The sequence below is a fragment of the Parus major genome, chromosome 3 (genome assembly GCF_001522545.3).
Source record: "Parus major isolate Abel chromosome 3, Parus_major1.1, whole genome shotgun sequence".
Lineage (NCBI taxonomy): Eukaryota > Metazoa > Chordata > Aves > Passeriformes > Paridae > Parus > Parus major.
The window spans coordinates 99,780,966-99,800,852 of NC_031770.1; the positions used below are offsets into that span (position 1 = coordinate 99,780,966).

Genomic DNA, 19,887 nt, shown 5'->3' on the forward strand with positions numbered 1-19,887 from the left:
CCCTGTGCCCAGGACGCGGCGCTGAGGCTGGTCGCCCGCCGCCGCCGCGCTCCCGCTCCCGCCCCCCCCGCCACACAAAGGCAGCCGCAGCTGGACGGGCGAGGGACCGCGCTCCACGCCAGGGCTCCGGTGCAGCGTCTCGGCTGGTCTTCTCCATACTCATGAACATACAAAGGTCAACCCCTATCACGATAGCACGATATGGGAGACCGCGGAATAAAACCCAGGATTTTGAAGAGCTCTCGTCCATACGGTCCATCGAGCCAAGCCAGAGTTTTAGCCCGAATCTAGGCTCGCCGAGCCCGCCGGAGACCCCGAACTTGTCGCATTGCGTTTCTTGCATCGGGAAATACTTATTGTTGGAGCCTCTCGAGGGAGACCACGTTTTCCGAGCCGTACATCTGCACAGCGGCGAGGAGCTGGTTTGCAAGGTAATGCTTCTCCTTGTTCTCCTCCTCCTCGGGTTCTCCCCTGTCGCGCCTGGGTTTCCCGTGTCTTGCAGGAGGGCGAGCACGGCCGCGTACCTCATTTATTGAACAGTGGAGAAACAAAAGGCAGGGAGACAGGATTATAGGCGAATCCCGTAACTTTTCCCTCTCTCCAGACAATGGCCACGTTATAGCGGTGGCCCGTAGCCAGGTCTGCCTTCTATTGGCAGGGGGATATTGTTCTGGAAAGAGCCGTTCTTGAAGTAGGTTTTAACGTGAGTTCAGACCAGGAGAAAGCCTCATCTTCCCCGCACTTCACTTTTCAAAATGGAGTAGGGAATCCCCAGCTAATTTTAAGGTGTTGGGACCTGCTGACTTACTCGGTTGTTGCTGCCCCCAATTCTATCTGTGCGTTGGGGTACGGAAGAGGATGGAGAGGAGGGGGTGGGGGCACATTGCCATCAGCTTTGTCTTAAAAGTGATTTAAAAAAAAGAGGAGCCACATCTAATTAATCAGCCTGAGCTCCCTCACGGTGGAGGTTGTTTGCAAACAGCATCCTCCCCCATTGCCCAACTGAGCAAGAATAAAACCTGCACACCTACGGTTTTTAGAAGTGCAGACAAAATAGCTATCCCACTCTTTGTAGCCTGCCGGCTTTTCTCTGCCTCCTCCCAGTTTGTTCCTACTATTATAAGGTGAGCTGTGGGGAAAAAGAAACCCACGTGTGAACATCTGTGGAGGGGTGTTTTTGTCTTTTTGAGCTGAGGGAATATTATCCTTTGTTCCCAAACAGTGATTCTTATTGTCTGTAGTGAGACAGACTTATGTCCAGCAAACTGAAACAGTACCCAGAAGTAGTTTCTATAACTACGTAACAAATTGCAACCTTGCAGCACATGCTGCAGTGTTTGTGTTATTCCCAAAACACAGAATTAATGCCATTTGGCAAACTTCTAGATGGAAAAGTAGATGTATTAGAGCTTACTAGTATTCCAGGGATTATTAATAGTGTTGCTGACTGTTCCATAGTTTCTCATACTTGATTCATAAAAAGTTAGGGGCTAGGCTGTAGCAGAGAATTGAAAATAATTGCTCCTCCTTGCTATTTGTGAAGATTGGGGTTCAGAGGGCAGTTTAAATATACTTACTGACTGAGATATAAAACCTGATGTTATGGCAGCCTAGGACTTAATGTGATTATTTAGGGGAAAAAAGGCCTATGGCTTTGCAAAGAACTAAAATTGCATGCTGAACTGGATGCTTTGTCACTAAACTGAAACAGAACATGAGAATTTTGAGAATGCAAGCCCAGCTCGATGCAGTAGTACAGTGCTGCACTCTAGGACATTGGCATCTTTTAATGAAATAAACAGATCTCACAAAGCTGCTGCTCTGCATGAAATTCTAGGTGAACTTGCATAGCAAGTGGTAAAGCGGGGGCTATGCGCTTCTTTGTTTCCTGTTTGGTTTGCAGGATTAAGGCACTGTTTTGATAACACTATGAACAGTATAACTGCAGCTCACAAAGACTGGGCTGGTTTTTTTTTTTCCCCTTCCATTTAAGCTGTATGTTTTTGAGCTGATCCTGACATTTGAATAGTATCAGTTTTTCCATACGTGCGAGGCACTACTAGCTGTGCTCCAAAAATACAATCTTCGCCTGGATTGCTAGTTTGTGAGTATGCAGTTGCCAGTCCTGAACTCGGCTTAATTTAATGTGTGCTTTAAAATGCCTGCAGTATCATGACAACTATTTGTCAAGTAGCCTTCCGGCAAAGAGAGGTGCTCTGGTGCCTTACTGAAGATGCTCTTAGAGATTGCTTGCAGAAATGTTGGGTTGGATAACAGACACATACTGATGATTCTCAAGATTCATTTGGCTGCACCCACTGACTGTACAGATGCCGTTATTTGCTTCAAGGCTCTGTGGCATCCAAACAATGGTAACTTCTCACTTCCAATTCCCAGCGAGACCTAAATCAAACTGCAGCTTATTGGACATTTGCTGAATTGAGGCCAGGGATCTTTAAAAGCTTGAATACAAAGAAGCCCTTTATAGAAGGTATTTGACAGTGTAGCAGTATGATAGCACTTCCTATCTACCCCCTTTCAAACACAGTACTGGTACATATCCAAAACTACTTATTTAACATAGTCTGAGAACCACAAAATGTAACTTATTTACATTATGATAATCTGGTTTAGGAGAGAATTCTGGAAGGATGTTTTTTCACATGAGGGTTTGAGCTACATGAATATTCCTGCTTAAATTTTATTTTATAGCAGCTGCTTTGTAGAATAGCCGTTCAGTTACAATGTAGTAGTTACAAGTTTTGAGATCCAAATGTCAATGAATTCTCTTCTGGAATGAATTGCACACCAGGGATTTTAGCAACACCCCCTCCCTGCCCTGGTTCTGCTTCCCTGGTGCACCATGTCACCAGAATGCCTCGGTGCTAATCCTCCCCCCGTAAAATGTGCTGGGTCTGTTTGGCAGTCTGCCTTTAAGGTTGTTTTTCCCTGTGTCGGGGTAAGGCAGCGCAGGTATGGGGTGAGGGGAAAAGGAGGTCCATGAAGAGGGGGTGTCCCAGTTTCTTGGGATTTTGGTCCTCTTCTATGGAAGCAGTTAAGATTGTGCTGTGAAGCATTAAATGATGCAGGTTTTGAAGCCTCAGGTAAATATTGATTGAACTGTATCTTCCTCACTCAATTTTTAAAGGTTTTTAAAGCTTGAGAGAAAGCAGGGAGATACTTGCTTCTCAGAGAGGGAACAAATACCCGCTCTCGGAACATAAATGCTAGAATACAGAAAGGAAAAGACCAATTGCAGTTGGAAACAGTGGTTAGAGAATTAGACCAGTTCTTCATTTTTATATTTAGTTCAAAGGACACATGACTACCTTAAATTCTTTTTACCAAAGTAACAAAACACTCACAAGTAAGTTACATATTAATCGAATTTTTATGCTGGTGGAAATGCTGATGCTTGCTTTGCAGTCCTCTGAAGCAGGTATAATTAAAAATAAGAATCACTCCTATCAATACATTGCTCATAGTCTCTTTTAACACACTGACTTCTGTTGTTCTGAATGAAGTCTTTCATTTTCTTGTAATGTGGTCTTTTCTCAATTGACTCAAATACTGATTCATTCGTCATCACTAGATTATAGTAACTTTTTATATTTGGGTTTCCCAGCAGCTTTTTTAGTTCTTACAGCTCATTCATAAGATCAGTGATAACATACTTAGTAGTAAAGGGACACTTTGCTTTTAATGGAGCACTTGATTGAAATGCAGAGTGTTCAGGGTGGTTTTGTCTTTGCCTTTTGAAGGGTGTTTGTCTGTGCTCCAACAGGCAGAGCTATTTCCCGGGTTGTCCTTCTGATCTTATAAACAGCCATTGTGGAACTGAGACTTGGAAAGTGAAAGTGACTTTGCTGTTTTTCAGAGATGAAAGAAAGGCAGGAAGTAAATAGGAATAGCAATAGATGATACTTTAAGCCTGAAAATCCTTAAGGCTTTAATGGGTTAATAAAATCAAAAGAGGCAGGCATGTGTATCAGGGTGGATTTAATGTGACAGCTTCTCTCAGTACAGAGCTACTGGCTGTATTTTTTATGAGTTTATTTAGATGGAAAATAGGAAAGAAACACACTTCCTTCTGAGTACTGTCCTTATACATCACTGGTCCTCACAGCTTAATTTAGATTGCATTCTAGATTTGAATAGGTGTTAGCTAATGTAACTATGCTTGCTACCAGTTTTGAGGACTAGCCTTTCCTGTCAAGGTTACGTGTCTTCTGTGTGTGGGGTTGTACAGTCTGCTTTGTCTTGTCCTCAGTGCCGTGAGTTTGTGACGTCCTGTTTACACTGGTGCAGCTTTCAGCAGCGACATAAATTGTACTTAGAGACGGTTTTGTTAGCAGAATCAGATCTACCATGACTTCACTGTCCTTCTTGTCACTAACCTGGCTTTACTGTCATTGTTCCTGCAGGTGTTTGATATTGGCTGCTACCAGGAGTTATTAGCACCATGTTTTTGTCTGCCTGCACATAAAAATATCAACCAAATTACTGAAATAATTCTTGGGGAGACAAAAGCGTATGTGTTCTTTGAAAGGAGCTATGGGGACATGCATTCATTTGTTCGTACCTGCAAGAAGCTTAAAGAAGAGGAGGCAGCCAAACTCTTCTATCAAATAGCTTCTGCTGTTGCACACTGCCACGATGGTGGACTGGTACTGCGAGATCTCAAGCTGCGAAAGTTTATTTTCAAGGATGAAGAAAGGTAAGAATCTCCCTCACTTTATGGCAGGGGGTGCCTGAGGTCAGATACTTGGAGTTGCAGGACATTGTACCCTTTCTTGTCACTGTACCATTTGTTTGTAGTACACTTTATTTTCCTCTGCAACCTGATAGTGGGATGGATGTGCCGTTTTACCTTCTGGCTTAGGTTTTGGAGTAAAGTAAGTATAGAGAACTGTTTGCATCAGTGCTTGGCCTCTGCACCTCTACCTAGACAAATTTCCTCATTCCTAATGGGGAGACATCTCCTGCAGGAAAGCTCTGCAAGGGTGTCTGGTGTAAGGGCTGCACCCTCATAAAGGCTGCTGGTGCTAAAAGAGTATGTTAAAGAGGAATGGGGACTGAAATGGCTCATTCCAGAGAGGAGGTGTAAAGAGGAAAAACAGTCAAGTGTTTTATGTAGAACTGTTCTGAGGACATCTTGTTTTCCATGCTGGAAGGGTCTGGAGGCTGCTTGTAAGAGTATTATGTGGTCACTAATCCTGCTAAGACTAAAACTGCCTTGCACTGGGGGTGTTGTTTGTAGTATCAGCTGCTGTAATACTTGGGGAACTACTGTTTTATTTTTTTTTAATAGTATCTCTTCCCTATACACCCTCCTATATAAATGATTTGGGAAAAGAGTATGGGAAGACAGGGAAAGCAATAGCACTGGATGCTCAGGATATATTGTTGAAGTGCTATTTCTGATATGGAGCAATAGCTGTACTTTGTAACAGTGGACATTTCCTATCTCTTTCATTGTGTTTATCAGTCTCCTTTGTCTTGAATGATGAATTTATTTGCAACTTCCACATAAGGTATCAGAGCAATAAATACTGTGAGAATAATTCCAGGCTTTCACAGAGTGATTAAATTGGAAGATGACCATTGAAAAACCCCCAAAAATCTAAATGGGAGCAGAGTCTGCCTTTGTGCTTCTTCTGTCTTAGTAGAGGATGGAGAGATGTTTTCCCCTTTTAATTAACTGCTAAAAATCGTCTGAAACTTCTTCAAACTGCTGCAGAGTAAAATGGATGTTCTGGAGAGTTCTGTTAAAAATAACCAGTGCATATCAATTTTGTTCAGGGGAATTACATGCAACAGCCAAATTCTCTAAGTTCTCCACAGGCTCAGGAAGTTGGTGATCTAAAAATAAGAAAAAACTAATACACAATTCATTCAGGAAAGAAAAGTTCCTGGTCTTAAAATAAAAATGACGTCATAAAGATGACCATCTAGCACGTTTAAATATTCTCTACTTAAATTTTATTGCAAGCTGAGTTTTGCAAAATAGGCTTTTCCTTTTAATCTGTTTACAGACTGAAAAATAATATTTTCACTTATTAATTCAGTTCAGATGATTATCTGCAAAGCATTTTTTATTGTAGCCCCAAGGTCCGATTGCATCCTCATATTTTTCAAATAAAAAAGCCTAAAATTAAATGAGATTAATGTCCATTCACAGAGAATTTCAGAGCAGGTAGATATAAACTGTACTTCCACAACTTTTACTCCCAGTTTAATAATTAAGCACCATTGTAGAACCTCTGATGCAGATAAGAAGGAAACTTGTGCAAAATAGTTGAGAGAGTGATTGTTCTCTGTTGTAGCTGATAATGTCCTAATGTTAAAGTGGATTTTTTTTTCTGGGGATATATGTAAACATGTGTGGTTTTGCATGAAGAGCAGAACTTGGAAGAGCTCCTCCAAGGGAAGGCAGATGAGCTCAGAGCAGTGCAGTGGGAGCAGATGTAGGCCTGTGCTGAATGCTGCTGAACTCCTACCCTGCTGCTTACTAGGAACTGAATGCAACATAGGAGGCACAGGGCCAAATGCTTCAGCCACCCAAGAAAAGTGGTGTGTACTGTAATAGCAGTGTTGGCTTTTATGAATGTTTTTAACTTAGCTGTTGTCTGTGAAATGACACTGGTACTCGGTTTTGAGCATTGTCTTCTAGTTCTACAATAATTCACTTTAAAGGTCAAATAGGACTTGCTGGTTATTTTTAAGATAATCATAATGCGGTTTTCTTCTGGATGTAATGTTGGTTTGTAAGTAGGAAGGTATTGTAATCCTCCCTCTGCTAAATAAACAGAGATGAAATAATGTGAGATAGAAATAGAACCAAACAGCAGTGACTGCCTTTTTTCACATCCTCTGCTCATCATACTGTAATCAGTCATCACTTTCAATCTGCTGCTATATTTAGAAATGAAAGATCTTCCTGGTCCTCCTGAGTTCACAGAGGTGTCGGTGTGCTGTCTGCACCCCTCGGAGCTCCCGTGTGTCTGAGGCTGCTGCTGAGGATCGTGTGTGCTGAGCAGTCCTTGAGGAGCTGCCGTCAGCAGCACTGCCTGGCAGATGGGTGCTGCACCATCCCTTGCTCTTTGGTGCTCATAATGAACCAAAGAGGGAGAGAAGAGATAAAAATGATGTTTTGAGAAACGTGTGTGAATTCTGCTGCTGTGTGTCACCTGCTCTTCAGTGGAGCTCTTTCGTAGTAGTTCTTTGCCTATTTCTTCAAGGCTGTTTTTCTGCAGTTCATTTTAAGTACCTACTGCTTTGGAACTTCCTCTTCTTGAAGACTCTCATGGCTTTTATTTTGGTAGAAGAAAAGATGGGAAATACAGCATGCAGGCAGCACATGAACGGAAAACTCAGTGCTTTTTTCTTATTTTATTTTTTTTTTTCTTAGTAAGATTCTTGTCTGCTGTTAGCTGAGAGCTGCCAGACTGGAGGAGCCAGAGAGAATGTGAAGGTTATATGGAAGTAGTTCCATTTGTTTAAAAAAAGAAAATCAATTTTAAAGCATTTCTTAGTACATTGTTTTTCATTGATCCTAATGAGATCCTTGTAGTTCAATAGAAAAACAGATCTCCTGAAGTTTTGCAAGTGAGTGCATACAGTGTTGAAAGACTTTTCTACCCCGTTCCCATTATCTAAATTACAGCTGAAGTTTGCAAAGATTTGGGCTCCTCATCTAGCAGCACCACGAGTGCTCTTTGCTTCAACTCGATGTCCCCCCTAAAAATGTGTATTATTAGCATGTTGCAAGTCACAGTGCCTTGAGATGTTTCTAATGAACTGGGAGGTAAGAAGGTGGAATAAAGTATTGTTGTAGACTGGTAGCACTGAGCATTTTGTAGGGGTCCTAATCGTACTAGAGGTGTTGTCTTAATGTGCTAAATCTGTGACACTCTGACCATGTCTTACACTATCGCCTGTAATTACTTCAGCACTTGAAATGAAACTCAGAATTCCACTGTGGAAACAAACAGAAACAATTTATCTGTGTTTCAAGGTAATCCATAGTTTCTTTAAATTCTGAACTTTAGGAAGTTTGAAGATAGGGTAAATTGCATTCCATGAAAGTGACGTGTGCTGTTGCTACATGGGGTTTTTGTTTTGTATAAAAAGTAGGGCAGTTGTGGCTTTTGTGGGGAGCGTGTCTGTGGATCCCTTTGTAAACTATGGGTGAAATAGCCAGTCTTGTAGTACTGAAATTTCAGAGTTAAACTCCATAAACCTGCAGCTAATTTCGATGAAGCAGAAGTTCTAAGACATTACAGCATGGCTGGAAATGTTTCGTAAGACTGAGTTAGCAAGCAGCAGCACATCTATTAAATAAGTGCAGTGGCTCCCAGAACACTGAAAATATGGAAAACAATGCTGACTTGCCATGCTGAGTCTCAACAGACCTTCTAAAATACCTCTAAGATACTTGAACACTTCAAAAATTGTGTCCTTAAACTTCAGGATGAAACTTGAATCCAAAACAGTGGATGATCTACAGTAAAACATATTCTTGTATGTTTTCTGCTTCCATCCATGTTGTTAAATGTTTTTTTTATCCTGGGTATTAAGCCAGGTTGGTGTTGATGTTGTGAGGCTCTTGCTATTGGGTGTTTTATCTGTGTTCATGGCATGGTATTTACTGTTTTCCATGTACAGCCTGTAGGTAGTAGGGCCTCATTGTAGGCCCTTGGGCAGAAGAACCATGTCCTTCTCCTAGCTGGTGTCCCATTATGATGTTGCAGAACAGGCAGGGTTTTTGGGTTGCGCTAAAAATAGTGCTATACACAGTATATAGCTAATAAAGCAGTTCATCAGTCTGATACATAGCAGATGCTTTGAGAAAGAGCCATCTGAAAGATCTCAGAATTAAATGAAGCATTTCTGTGTTGGTTGTTTCAATGGTTTGCTTAATACAAGAACATTTCTGCTGTCAAGGAATTATTAATTTCTTTAGTGTGTTTTTAAGCCTTTAATTATATTAAAATATTAGCTGTCGTAATATTCAAAGCTTAAAGACCTTGTACATTCATCATACTTGTTGAAGGGAAAATTAAAATAATTTTGGTATTTAGATATTGTAATTTTCCTCTATTCTTTGAGTAAATATGAGGCAGGTGTGATTCAATAAAAATAAACAGGATTTGACACTTTTTTGCTCTATGCCAGGGGAATGCAGCCAGTACAATACACTAATTTAGAAAGCTTGTGTTAGCATAACATATTTACTTGGTGCTCTCAGAATATTTTTCTCTCTTTAATTTCTCAGCTTTGTGTGGATGATGCTTTAACGTGACCTAGTTTTGCTGTTTGCAATTCTCATGATACAAACCTGATCCTACAAAAAATACAAATGCATATACCAACCTTTTTGCACGCAGGCCTGTCATTTTCCTATCGTTAGTAGTAAGCTTTTCTCCCCTGCATTTGTCAGATTACAGTGTGGTCAGCTGCTGCTTCATCAATGTGTTAGAATTTGCTATTTCCCTTAGAATTCCATAGAGAACATATAAGTTAATGCTTTCCCTAAGTTCTCGAAGGAGAGTCCTGAAGTGGAAGAAAAGCAAACAAAAGGGCCAAAGAGTACAAGTTCTTCATTAGTGGAGAATCACATGTCAGATTTTAAACCAGAAATCATTATTCTTAGCATATGGGAGGAAGGAGAATTTCTCAATGGACAGCAAATCTGCTGTGAGGCTTAGGGTAGAAGATTAAGCGGTTGCACAACTGTTTTTCACTGAAGGGTTCGTGCCCCCTTTGCCTTTATGTGGTTTGGTTACTAAATCTGTGTATCTCACCCTGTTCCTGGGAGCAACACTGAATTTGTTTCCTGCTAGGTGCCCTTCTCAGCAGGAGAGAAGAGAGAGGCTGTCTGCAGGTGGTGAACATCACACCCGCCCTGTGAAGTGCACAAATCTCCCCCTGAGGGCGTAGATAGTCATACAGGTTAATTGTTGTGCCAAAGGTTATAAATTAATTCAAAAGCCAGGGAAGATGTGGCTGCTGTCTGGCCCTGGGATGATAATGGGAACTCAAATGGACCTTGGGTCAGCTCAGGGCCTTTCAGTGAGAGCATGAGTGTCAAGAACCTTTGCTGTTGTACCCAGTGCTGGAGTTTGCAGGAGGTTTTACCCCTGGACTGTCGGTGGTTCATAGTAGGGCCTTGTCGTCTTCGCTCTCCCCATTCAGGCAGGATGCAGTGGTATGTGTTGGCTGTCATGCCAGTCATGGGTGGTGCCTCTCCTGAGATGCCCATCGTGGGAATGATCTCTCTGATGAAAGGTGCTTTGTAGTCCTTGGGATGTGTCTTAGGACATCTCAAATTCAGTTCAACAGCTGGTCCTTTTGAAGTCTTGAAAATCTCCATCCATAGACTTGCTTCAAAATGGTCACGTTGAATTACGAGTGGAGACTGAGGATACCTGTGGATGTCAGCGCTGGGGGTGAGAAAGGGAGGCAGGAGCCCAACTAGCCACAGCTGCAGTAGATTGTCAGAGTGAAATTCTTCTGCTGCCTTCTCTTCTATTATCACACTGGGAGATTACTTCATGCTTGGGAGGGAGGGGAGAGGTGGAGATTGTAAACAGGAGCCAACCTGGGGCATATTTAGACTTGAGCACCTGCTTTTTTGGTAAATGTGTATTGCTTGGAGACAGGATTGCAGACATTTAAGCAAAAGGTTTTCAGTAAGGTTGTGAAATAATAGCATGGCTCTGCCTTAGTGCTGAGCACCCATCCTAGGCTCATAAAGTGCGGGGCTGTTTTCACAACTTGCAATTATGTTAAAAAAATAAAATTGTGGTCTTCTTTCCCTGTAGAGCTTCATAATACATTGTATCAAAAGACCTAGAAAAGATTGGGAACACAGTATATTGTTGTCAGCACAGCCTTTTAAAACTCTGATCTTCAATGTGAGATAACAAGATAAAAGTGAGGTGGTGAAGTAGCTGTCCTGAACCAGATTCTTATAAAAAAATGGATTACCCGGGGTGTTGTACGTCTGTGGAAGGTCTGAGCTTCCACCAAACTCCTCTGTGGAAGGGTCTGCATTAGATCTCACAGCACCCCAACACATGCATCGCTGCCTACCAACTCTACCAACCTTCTGGGGAACGTGTTTTTCCTTACGCAATAAGGGCATGGAAGAAACAAAGTATATGGCATATAGGACAGGCTGTTCCCAGCAATCCTATTGGAGCTTTTAAAGCTGAGGTCTTTGGGGCACCAGCCCTTCCTGGGGGTGAGTCAGAGCATTTTTAAGTGGAATTCTGTAGGAAAGAAACCCAGAGCAGCTTAAAACAAGTTGAAAGCTGGTACTGCACGTCAGGGAGGGTGCAGGCAGGGCTGACTGTGCTGTTAGCATCCCTGCAGAGGAAGGGTGGGGGAGATGCAGTATTTAGAGGCTTCCTTATTGTGCGGAAGTGCCAGTGAAGGAATTTTCCCTTAGGAACAAGGTTCATCCTGTAAACCTGTGCTGCCTGCAAGTCCCAGTTGTCTTTATAAACATATCCTTGAGCCTGTTTCATTATGCAAGAGACTGTCTAACAGCCTTTGTGCAGGGTTTGTTTTTTTTCTTCCCTGAAGTTGTGTAGGATGTTGTGTGGTGAACACCCGTGCTCTGTGCTGTTACAGACTGGAAAGGGATCTATTGGTGAAAGGAGCAGGAGTTAAATTGATGCCATAACATTTCCCCCTGCTCCTGTGAGCCTCTCTGCCCCCAAGGAGATTGGGTAGTTGTGAGTTCAGAACGAGTCTTTGCACCAAAGCTACAAATCATCTGCCCAGGGTTTTGCTACCGCCTTCCCTGTCTCACTGGCTCCCTGATGGCAGCCTACTTCTGCATTATTTAGGAGAGATTCCCTTAGTAAAAAAAAAAAAAAATTGATTAGCAAAAGATAACTGCTTACAGTATGGAGCTTCCCATTTATTTATTTATTTATTTATTTCGCCTCCTTGTGATTCTTAATTGTGTGCTTGCTCTTCTCATCTTTATGATGGGGGTGAGCAACTGACCTCGATTAAATGACCTGTGAATTACTGGCCACCTAGGAGCAATCCCTGGTCCACTGGGCAGTCAATGGCTTGAGTGCCTCTACCTAGGGAAGGGCTTTCCTGGCCTCAGTCAGAGTAATATTGAAAGATGAGGTAACATTGCTTGAGTGCTTTTAGTTCTTACTGTTGAAGGAATATTGTGAAGAACTTCTAGAAATTGCCATGTTATGTTTACCTGCAATTGTATAAAAAAAATGGCAATTCAGATGGCAAAGATATTTGTTTCCTGATCTCCAGAGTCTGCTGCATACAATCTGTAAACCTGGATCTTCTAATTTTACCCAGCCTAAGTAACAATTGGATGGTCTATGTGGAGTGTCCGTAGCAGGATGGCTACTTCCCAAAGTATGTCATCCCAAAAGATGTCTCTTCCCAAAGCAGGTGATTTGACTATCATTCGGGGAGTGTTGCTGTGCAAAAATTGTGGGTCTGGTCTGCAGTTAGTGTTCCCAAAATGGGAATGTTAGCTCAGCTGCTCTTCAGGTATTATTTCTCATGCAGATGGCTCTGGGTACAGACTAGAGGCAGATGCTTTCATTGATTCAGGTGCAGGCTCCTTTACTACTGACTGCTTATCCACTGCAGTGGATATTTTCTTCTGAAACACTCAGACTATTATCAGTTGTTATCTCTACTTTAAATATTAAAGATTTCTATTTTTTTTTTTTTATCCTGCCTTATGAGTTTAGAGCCCTCTGTATAATTCCACTGATTTTGTATGGAAATTGTTTGCTTCTGGAAAGCAAGTGTGAATGTTGGATTCTTACAGCCTGGTTTCAGGGTCAAAAGGCAGGATAGCAATTTGCTGGTAGTCCCAAAGCTCTGCAGGGAAGAATAATGTGAATCTGTTGGAAAAAAGTATGGAATGAGCAACAAAGGCAGAGGTGAGTGCTAACTCCGAAGTTTGCGTTGGAGAATCTTCTGGAAGATGTTTAATTGATTATGTTTTGTTAGATTACTGAAGAGCAAAGTCTGAATGCAGTCAAGTAATGAATGGCATATTGATAAGAAACTGAGTGGTATTGTTTTTCATGGGTTTCCCTGACGGTTTCTATGGGGACAAAGACGCATTTCCCGTCCGAGTGCTGCTGCTGCCCTCTGATTGCACTTCTGTGGTTTCATTCACCAGTAATGGGAAAGCATTCATAGGCAGAATAGCTTCCCCTTTTTAAATAGCCATGATTCAGGGCTGTATTTTTTTTTAATGCATTAAACTAATGCAGTGTTTTATCAATGATCTGATAGATGCATAATGGTCTTTTTCCAAGTGCTTATTTGGGGTCTGCATTAAAACTTGAAATTATGTATTGTAATTACATAAGGGTTGGCAAAAGTCTTTGTTGCCCTTCAGTGTGTGTACAAAGTGATTCTGGTCCAGCTGTGGCACTAGCTTACCTTTGAACTTTGGGGATTAATTTTGTTGCAACTCTTCGTCAAGCTCAAATGCTGGTGATTTTGGAAAACTTTTTTCTTTTGTGAGGATCTTTAGTTGACTCAAGTGATTTAATTATTTAAAGTCTGAGAGGTTTTTAGAGAGCTGGTTTTGTTTGTCCTTCTTCTCTGTGATGGGAGGCGCTTGAAAGTTGATTGTGATTTCACACCTTCATGTTTGACTTTTTCTGTCCTTTGCCTTAACAAATGTCAAATTTTGAGTTGTCCAGTTAATCTGCAGTTGGATGCACTCCCCACACTTTTCTGTGGACGTTCTGTATTCTCAAAATCAACTTGTAGTTTTCAGGGTCTGTTTGTTGTTTTTGGCTTTTATTCCTTTTCCTGGGTATTTGATCTCCTTGCTTTCTGAGAGAGGCATGTGGGGGAGAGATTGCTTCTCATTCAGCATGTCTCTGCATTTCTCTGTATTTAGACTTTGAATCCCCTTTTTCCCATTCCCTTCCATACTCCCTGCCTGCTGTTCCTCTCCCAAAAAAACCTCAAAAACCACACCCAAAATCCTCACTGTATTGCAGAAAGGGGAGCTCTTTTAGCTAATGCTTGAAATGCAGACTAAGGTAAGACCAGCGGAGCTGGAAGCCGTTTCTCACAGAGATGGGGTGCTGTGCATTGGGAAATAGCAGCTTCTGAGCCAGGCTGCTCCTTTTGATTGCCTGAAAAGACGTGAAATGGCTGTTAAAAGGGGAGTGAGAGTTGCTGTGCACACCTGGGCAGTACCCACTGGGTGAGGCTGAGGTGGGTGAAATCATGTCACTGAAAATGGGCTGCAGTGGCTCACCCAGCCCCAGTCCTGGCTGGTGGTGAGGGGGGCTGGCAGAACCACCCTGTAGCTCCTTCTGCTGCCAGCTGTGTCACATCAGACAGCCCTTCCCGTCCTCCTGTGCTCTGCTGGCTGCGCGGAGGGAAAACCTGTGTTGTTGTGTACTGCAGAGACACCGGAGTTGGAGATGAAACCGGGAACACCCGAGCGAGCGGTGCCTGGGTGTAGCTGGAGGGGAGAAAAGCCCTGCTGAGGCCGTGCAGCTGGCCGAGCGTGCCGAGGGCACGCAGGGCCTGTAGCCCGCCCGGGAAACGCGTGGCCGGTGCCGCGGGAGCGCTGCCTGTGTGTGGGGAGCCATTTCACCGCCTGCACCTTGCACACGAGGGAGGCTCTGGCTGAGGGCTTGGGGGCTGACCAGGAGGAAGAGGACTGAAGGTTGTGTTTTTGTTTAATTTGGGACCTTTTGTTTCCTCAAAGCCTGTCAGCTCAGCAGGATGAAAAACCTGGGTTGAGTGTTTTCATTTGCCCATAGCTTAGAGAGGAGCAGGCAGATAAAGGCCAGCTGTTGTTCCATTTGCTTGCTTAAACAAAACCCTCTGTTTTGTGTGGAGGCTGCAGCACCTTGCGAGGAAGGCAAGATGAGGATATGGCTTTTGTGTGATGGTTCTGTTTTATTATTAAGAAATTCTTTCTTCTCTTGGAAAAAAATAGGAATTTTTGACGCACCTTTCAGTCTGTTCTCTGTGGTTTTGTACTGTGTCCATTGTAGGAAATGAGAGATTAGGGAATTCCAATAATTTTATGTAATATAAAAGCTTCTTATTGAACTGTTTTTCTAAAGTCTTTGGCAACTCCCAGAAATGTAAAATAGGATAGGAAAGTAAACAACATTTCCCTGTGTTGTTGACACTGGGATGGCAGGCGAGTGCGTGTGGGGGTGAATTCCCTCCTGGAAGTTGTTTATAAATAGCCTGCTCTGCCCCACTCCCTGTGTGTGTGTTCTGCTTCTGTTAGTTAGCAGGAGTGAGTCGAAGCTTTCCTGTCTGGCAGTTCAGTGACTTAATGCATGTTTGAGTATCTGGCCCCACTGTTTTATTGCTACACATGCTTTTCTATGGAAAAACTGAGGTGGGCAATGCAAATGGAACCACAACTCATGTCCCTGCCTTCCCTTTCATTTCCTCTTCTCTGTTCTCTACCCTCTTTGGCATGTTTTTTTCCTCTGGGCGTTTCTCCTTGCTTCTCTTCCTGTGCTGTGCAGGTGCAGGAATGTCTCAAAGCTGAGCGCTGAGAAAGGACTCTCCTAAAGTCACTCTCCTGTTGTGGACCCTCTGCTTTGTGTACAGAGGGAAATTTCTGTGGTCTTGGTAATTGTAGTTAAGTTTTTCCTTGCAGCCCGCTTCCTGTGTGGTGCATTGCTGCTGTATAGTATTATTTGAGTGCTAATGAGGGGGTCATCCATGGCCAGAAGTACTGTTAGGATGGCAGTGGTAATTAATGAGGAAGCAGGTGTCTTGAGCAAAGCACATTAGCTGAACTGAACTGGAGGAGCAAACACTGGCCTGTTTCAGGAGAGAAGGAGCTGCCCTGACACTCTGTGCTTGGGAGCCAGGTATTCGGAATTCTGTATTTATGACTTCCTCATTTGGGGCATGTTGCCAGAGGGGCTTTCACCTCTGCTAGTAAACGTATTTAGCTGTTGAAAAGGTCCAAGTGTCATGAAAGTTTATGGCACCGTTGCCTCTGGAGTACTCCATGGAGTAAAAGGCTCTTCTGTTGGTTCAAAAAAGATAGGGCTGAACTGCCCTGGAACTAAGTCTAAGCCAGAGCTGGCCCAGATGTCGCAGCTCAAGCTCAGTCAATGTTGTCTTCAGTAAACATTTAAGAAACAAGGCTCTCCTTGTCTATTTTAATGCCTGTTAAATTACGTGCTTTAGTCAAGAGACGCAAGTTTTGCCTTCTGGGATGAAGATCAGTCCCTGCCTGTAAATGTCTGTGGTATGGGAACAGGGCCATGACACAGGGCTAAGAGTGATCGTAACAGACCTGTGGGGTTGAGGAATGAGGGCAGTAACACCCAAGTTAAGTTATGATCCCAAATTGTTGAAAGGAAAATCTGCACTACTGCTAGGTCACTCTGCCATCCCAAGGCACTGGACAAGCCCTGTTGCACTGTAGTGACTCTATTCTCAAAACCATCCTTTTCTGGGAAATAGTAAAAGATACTTGGTAATCCTTTGGATGCCTCCAACAGGGATAGATTTTTAAATATAGATACAAAGCCTAGCAGTGAGAAAGGAAAGAAAGGTTATGTTCATCTAGTGCTATGACAAGCAGCTCTGCATCATTTTTTCTGCTCCTATGTGATATCCATAAGGAAAGAAAATTCTCTTGCAGAGATAATTACTGCAGCACAGTGACAAGTTCACAGTGCTTTGCAGGCAGCAGGAGTTTGCAATCTAGATAAGGCATCCCTGTCATCTCTGCAAGTTCTTTGCCAGCTTCTCTGTTCATTCCAGTGTGAGGAGCTCCTCCAGCTCAGCTGGGTAGATAAGCTTGCTGTTAATCTTGGCCTTCAGCTCACCTGATCTCCCTCACCCAAAAGTCTATTTGGGAAGACTGAAATCTGTTAAAAGTGCTCTTTCATAATTTCTCTTAAAATTGCTGGGGTAAAGGGAGATGTTGGCTGGTCGGAGGGGTCATTCAGGATCAGAGTGACCATTTTTTTACTGTTAAGCCTCATGGAATTACAGGTGTACAGAGTGGCTTTGCCAGCATGAAGGTGTCAAAATGCCCGTGTGTCATTAGAACTGGGTTTGTATTTGGGCATGAATCCTACACATGGGTAGGTTAGAGTGCATCCAGCTTAGAAAATGTCTTGAGGTTTATGTCCTTTTTTGGAAATCATGTCTGTGTAAAATTAACCAAAAGCATGGATATGGCAGTTCCTTCTCTATTTTTGAGATAAACTTACTAATGAATTTAGTGGACATGACTGTATTTGAAATCTTGTAGCTGTATGTGTGGCAGTATTCCCTATATGTCTCTAATATCTCTAACCAGTATGTAAGAGACAGCACCAATTTATCTGTAATAGCTGCTGTGAGTAGGATTTTAAACTGATGCACTTCTGCAGTTGTCAGATTTTGGTAGAGTATGACTATTACGACCATGTAATTGCAGCAGCCAGAATTTGTGTTTGATTTTACTTACCTTGATAGTGTTCTTTTTTTTTTTTTCCCTCCCACAGGACTAGAGTGAAATTGGAAAGCCTAGAAGATGCTTATATTTTAAGAGGAAATGATGACTCTCTTTCTGATAAGCATGGATGCCCAGCCTATGTGAGTCCAGAGATCTTGAACACAAATGGCAGCTACTCTGGCAAAGCAGCGGACGTATGGAGTCTAGGTGTCATGCTTTATACCATGCTAGTTGGACGCTATCCTTTCCATGACATTGAGCCTAGTTCTCTCTTCAGCAAGATCCGTCGAGGGCAGTTTAACATTCCAGAAACTCTATCCCCTAAGGCAAAATGCCTCATACGTAGCATACTGCGTCGAGAGCCATCAGAAAGGCTGACTTCACAGGAAATTCTGGACCATCCATGGTTTTCTACAGATTTTAATGTATTGAATTCAGGATATGGTGCTAAGGAAGTATCAGATCAGCTGGTGCCTGATGTCAACATGGAAGAAGACTTGGACCCATTCTTTAACTGAGCACAAAGACTGGTGTTCAGAAGGTACACAACCTGGAGATGGACACATGAAGGAGCCCTTCCTGACCGCGTTCAATCACATCCTGCATCAGCCTAGCTTGGTAGCAAAAGACACTCAGAGGTCCTCGGATTGAGAAGGAACCTCCACAAGGAGCTAATATAACAAATGTAGCATGGGGACAGATTGGGGGGGGGCGGGGAGAGCTTGCTATCAGGTTAGATTGATTTGGAGGAGAAAAGGCAGCATGGAGCAATTGTAGCTTCTCACCTTTTTGGAGCCAAGGAGACTGCACATGCCAATTCTGGTGCAGCTGTATCACTCCTGTTTCTGTTCCATTAAAAACAGTGGTAACTCACAACAAATAGAAACTTTTTTGCCTCAGCTCACATCTTGGCATCGCACTGTTAGATATTTAACTTCAGCCATTATTCAGGGAAAATACAATTGGCTAACTTTTTTAATCAGATGTCTAATAATTAATGGGATTAATACAAGAAAAAAATTAGGTGCACAAAGACGGACATGAAAAGTGGGTGCTAAAAACAAGCAAAATTTCAGTTCATGTCTCTTGATAGCTATTTTCAAGTCATTTCTTCTAAATAAACTACTTAATATTCTTGTCAGGAAATGACATTTTAATGCTTTGTTCCCTTAAGGGGAAGTAACTGTCATTTAACAGGCTGTTCTGTTTTGTGTCAAATGGTTTGTTGCAGGAAGCTATTATAACTCGAACTTCCAGATGAATTACTGCTATAATAGGGAAGAAAAAAAGAAAAGAAGAAAACTGTATAATTTTTTTTTTTTTTAAAGATATGAGATACTGGCTTCCATATCTGCCATGCTGCACGTATATGACTAGAGAGGGTAGAAAGCCCTTAACAGTGTCTTCATCTGAGTACCAATCTCTTCTTTACTGACTAGCCCATGTGTAAATAGAGGGCTCTTTATTGTTGAGGAAGAGTATTGTGGGTTTTTTCTTTGAATTCCTTTAAACTTGGGAAAAGAATTGTTTGGTTTTCATTTTTGCTTATGTCCAGACTAAGAAATAAGAGGGTATTAATAAGCTGAACATTTATATTACAGATATTCCTCTTGAAACATACACAGTAATATGCACCTTTTGTATTGTCAAGACTTATTCTATTTATTGAAGAAAATGTCACAGTAGTGATGTATTAAGCCAGTACTTCAATTACGGGTTGACTTGGGATGACATGTTACATGCTGTAGTTAACACACTTCTTTTCTGTTCAGGTATTTCTGTCCCTAAATAACTTTTTATTTAGCTTCTTTATTTTTTTTTTTCCTAGATAGCTTTATTTGATTTAGACTGGCAAATGTTTTTATTACTGCTTTTATATTGCTGTATGATATTGAAATCTCTTGGCATAAATATTTGTGTTTCCAGTACCTCAGTTGTTCTGATATTACTGCCTGTATACGTTTTGTGAAGTGGTCATGTTTTTTGGGTAGGTACATGTGGACTCTGTAGTATGTAAATGTTACTTGAATTTGTGCTTAATTATAGTATGTGGCATGTGCGTACAGCTACTTGGCATTTGACGTATGGATGCTATTTGCCTGCCTTGCAGGAAAGTTATGGTCCCACTCTCAAGAGGATGTTTCACAGTTCTTTATCAAGAGACAAAGCTAGCTGCAGCTGACCTGCCTTGGTTCTATTTTGGTAACTAAGAATATAAAGGAGTAATGTTTTTACACTCTGAAGATGGTGCTGTGTCAAGAAGGACATTTTTTTATTTTATAAGTACCTTATAGGAGGAAAGATTGGTGATGTGCATGGTGGGGTTTTACTGCCTCTGGTGCTTTGTCATGTATTTGGTTTAATGTTTTTGTCCTAATCTCTTCAATAAATAAAATTGTGCATATTTAACTAAA

At 42.1% G+C, this 19,887-nt stretch overlaps 1 protein-coding gene across 1 annotated transcript; it reads left to right on the plus strand.

Moving 5' to 3' along the window:
* Positions 1 to 7: 7 nt before the first annotated feature.
* TRIB2 (tribbles pseudokinase 2) lies at positions 8 to 19,887 on the plus strand. The gene is made up of 3 exons (XM_015622549.3): positions 8 to 431; positions 4,425 to 4,717; positions 17,523 to 19,887. Exons 1-3 carry the CDS (start codon positions 162 to 164, stop codon positions 17,989 to 17,991), a joined length of 1,032 nt encoding a protein of 343 aa, XP_015478035.1. The 5' UTR covers positions 8 to 161; the 3' UTR covers positions 17,992 to 19,887.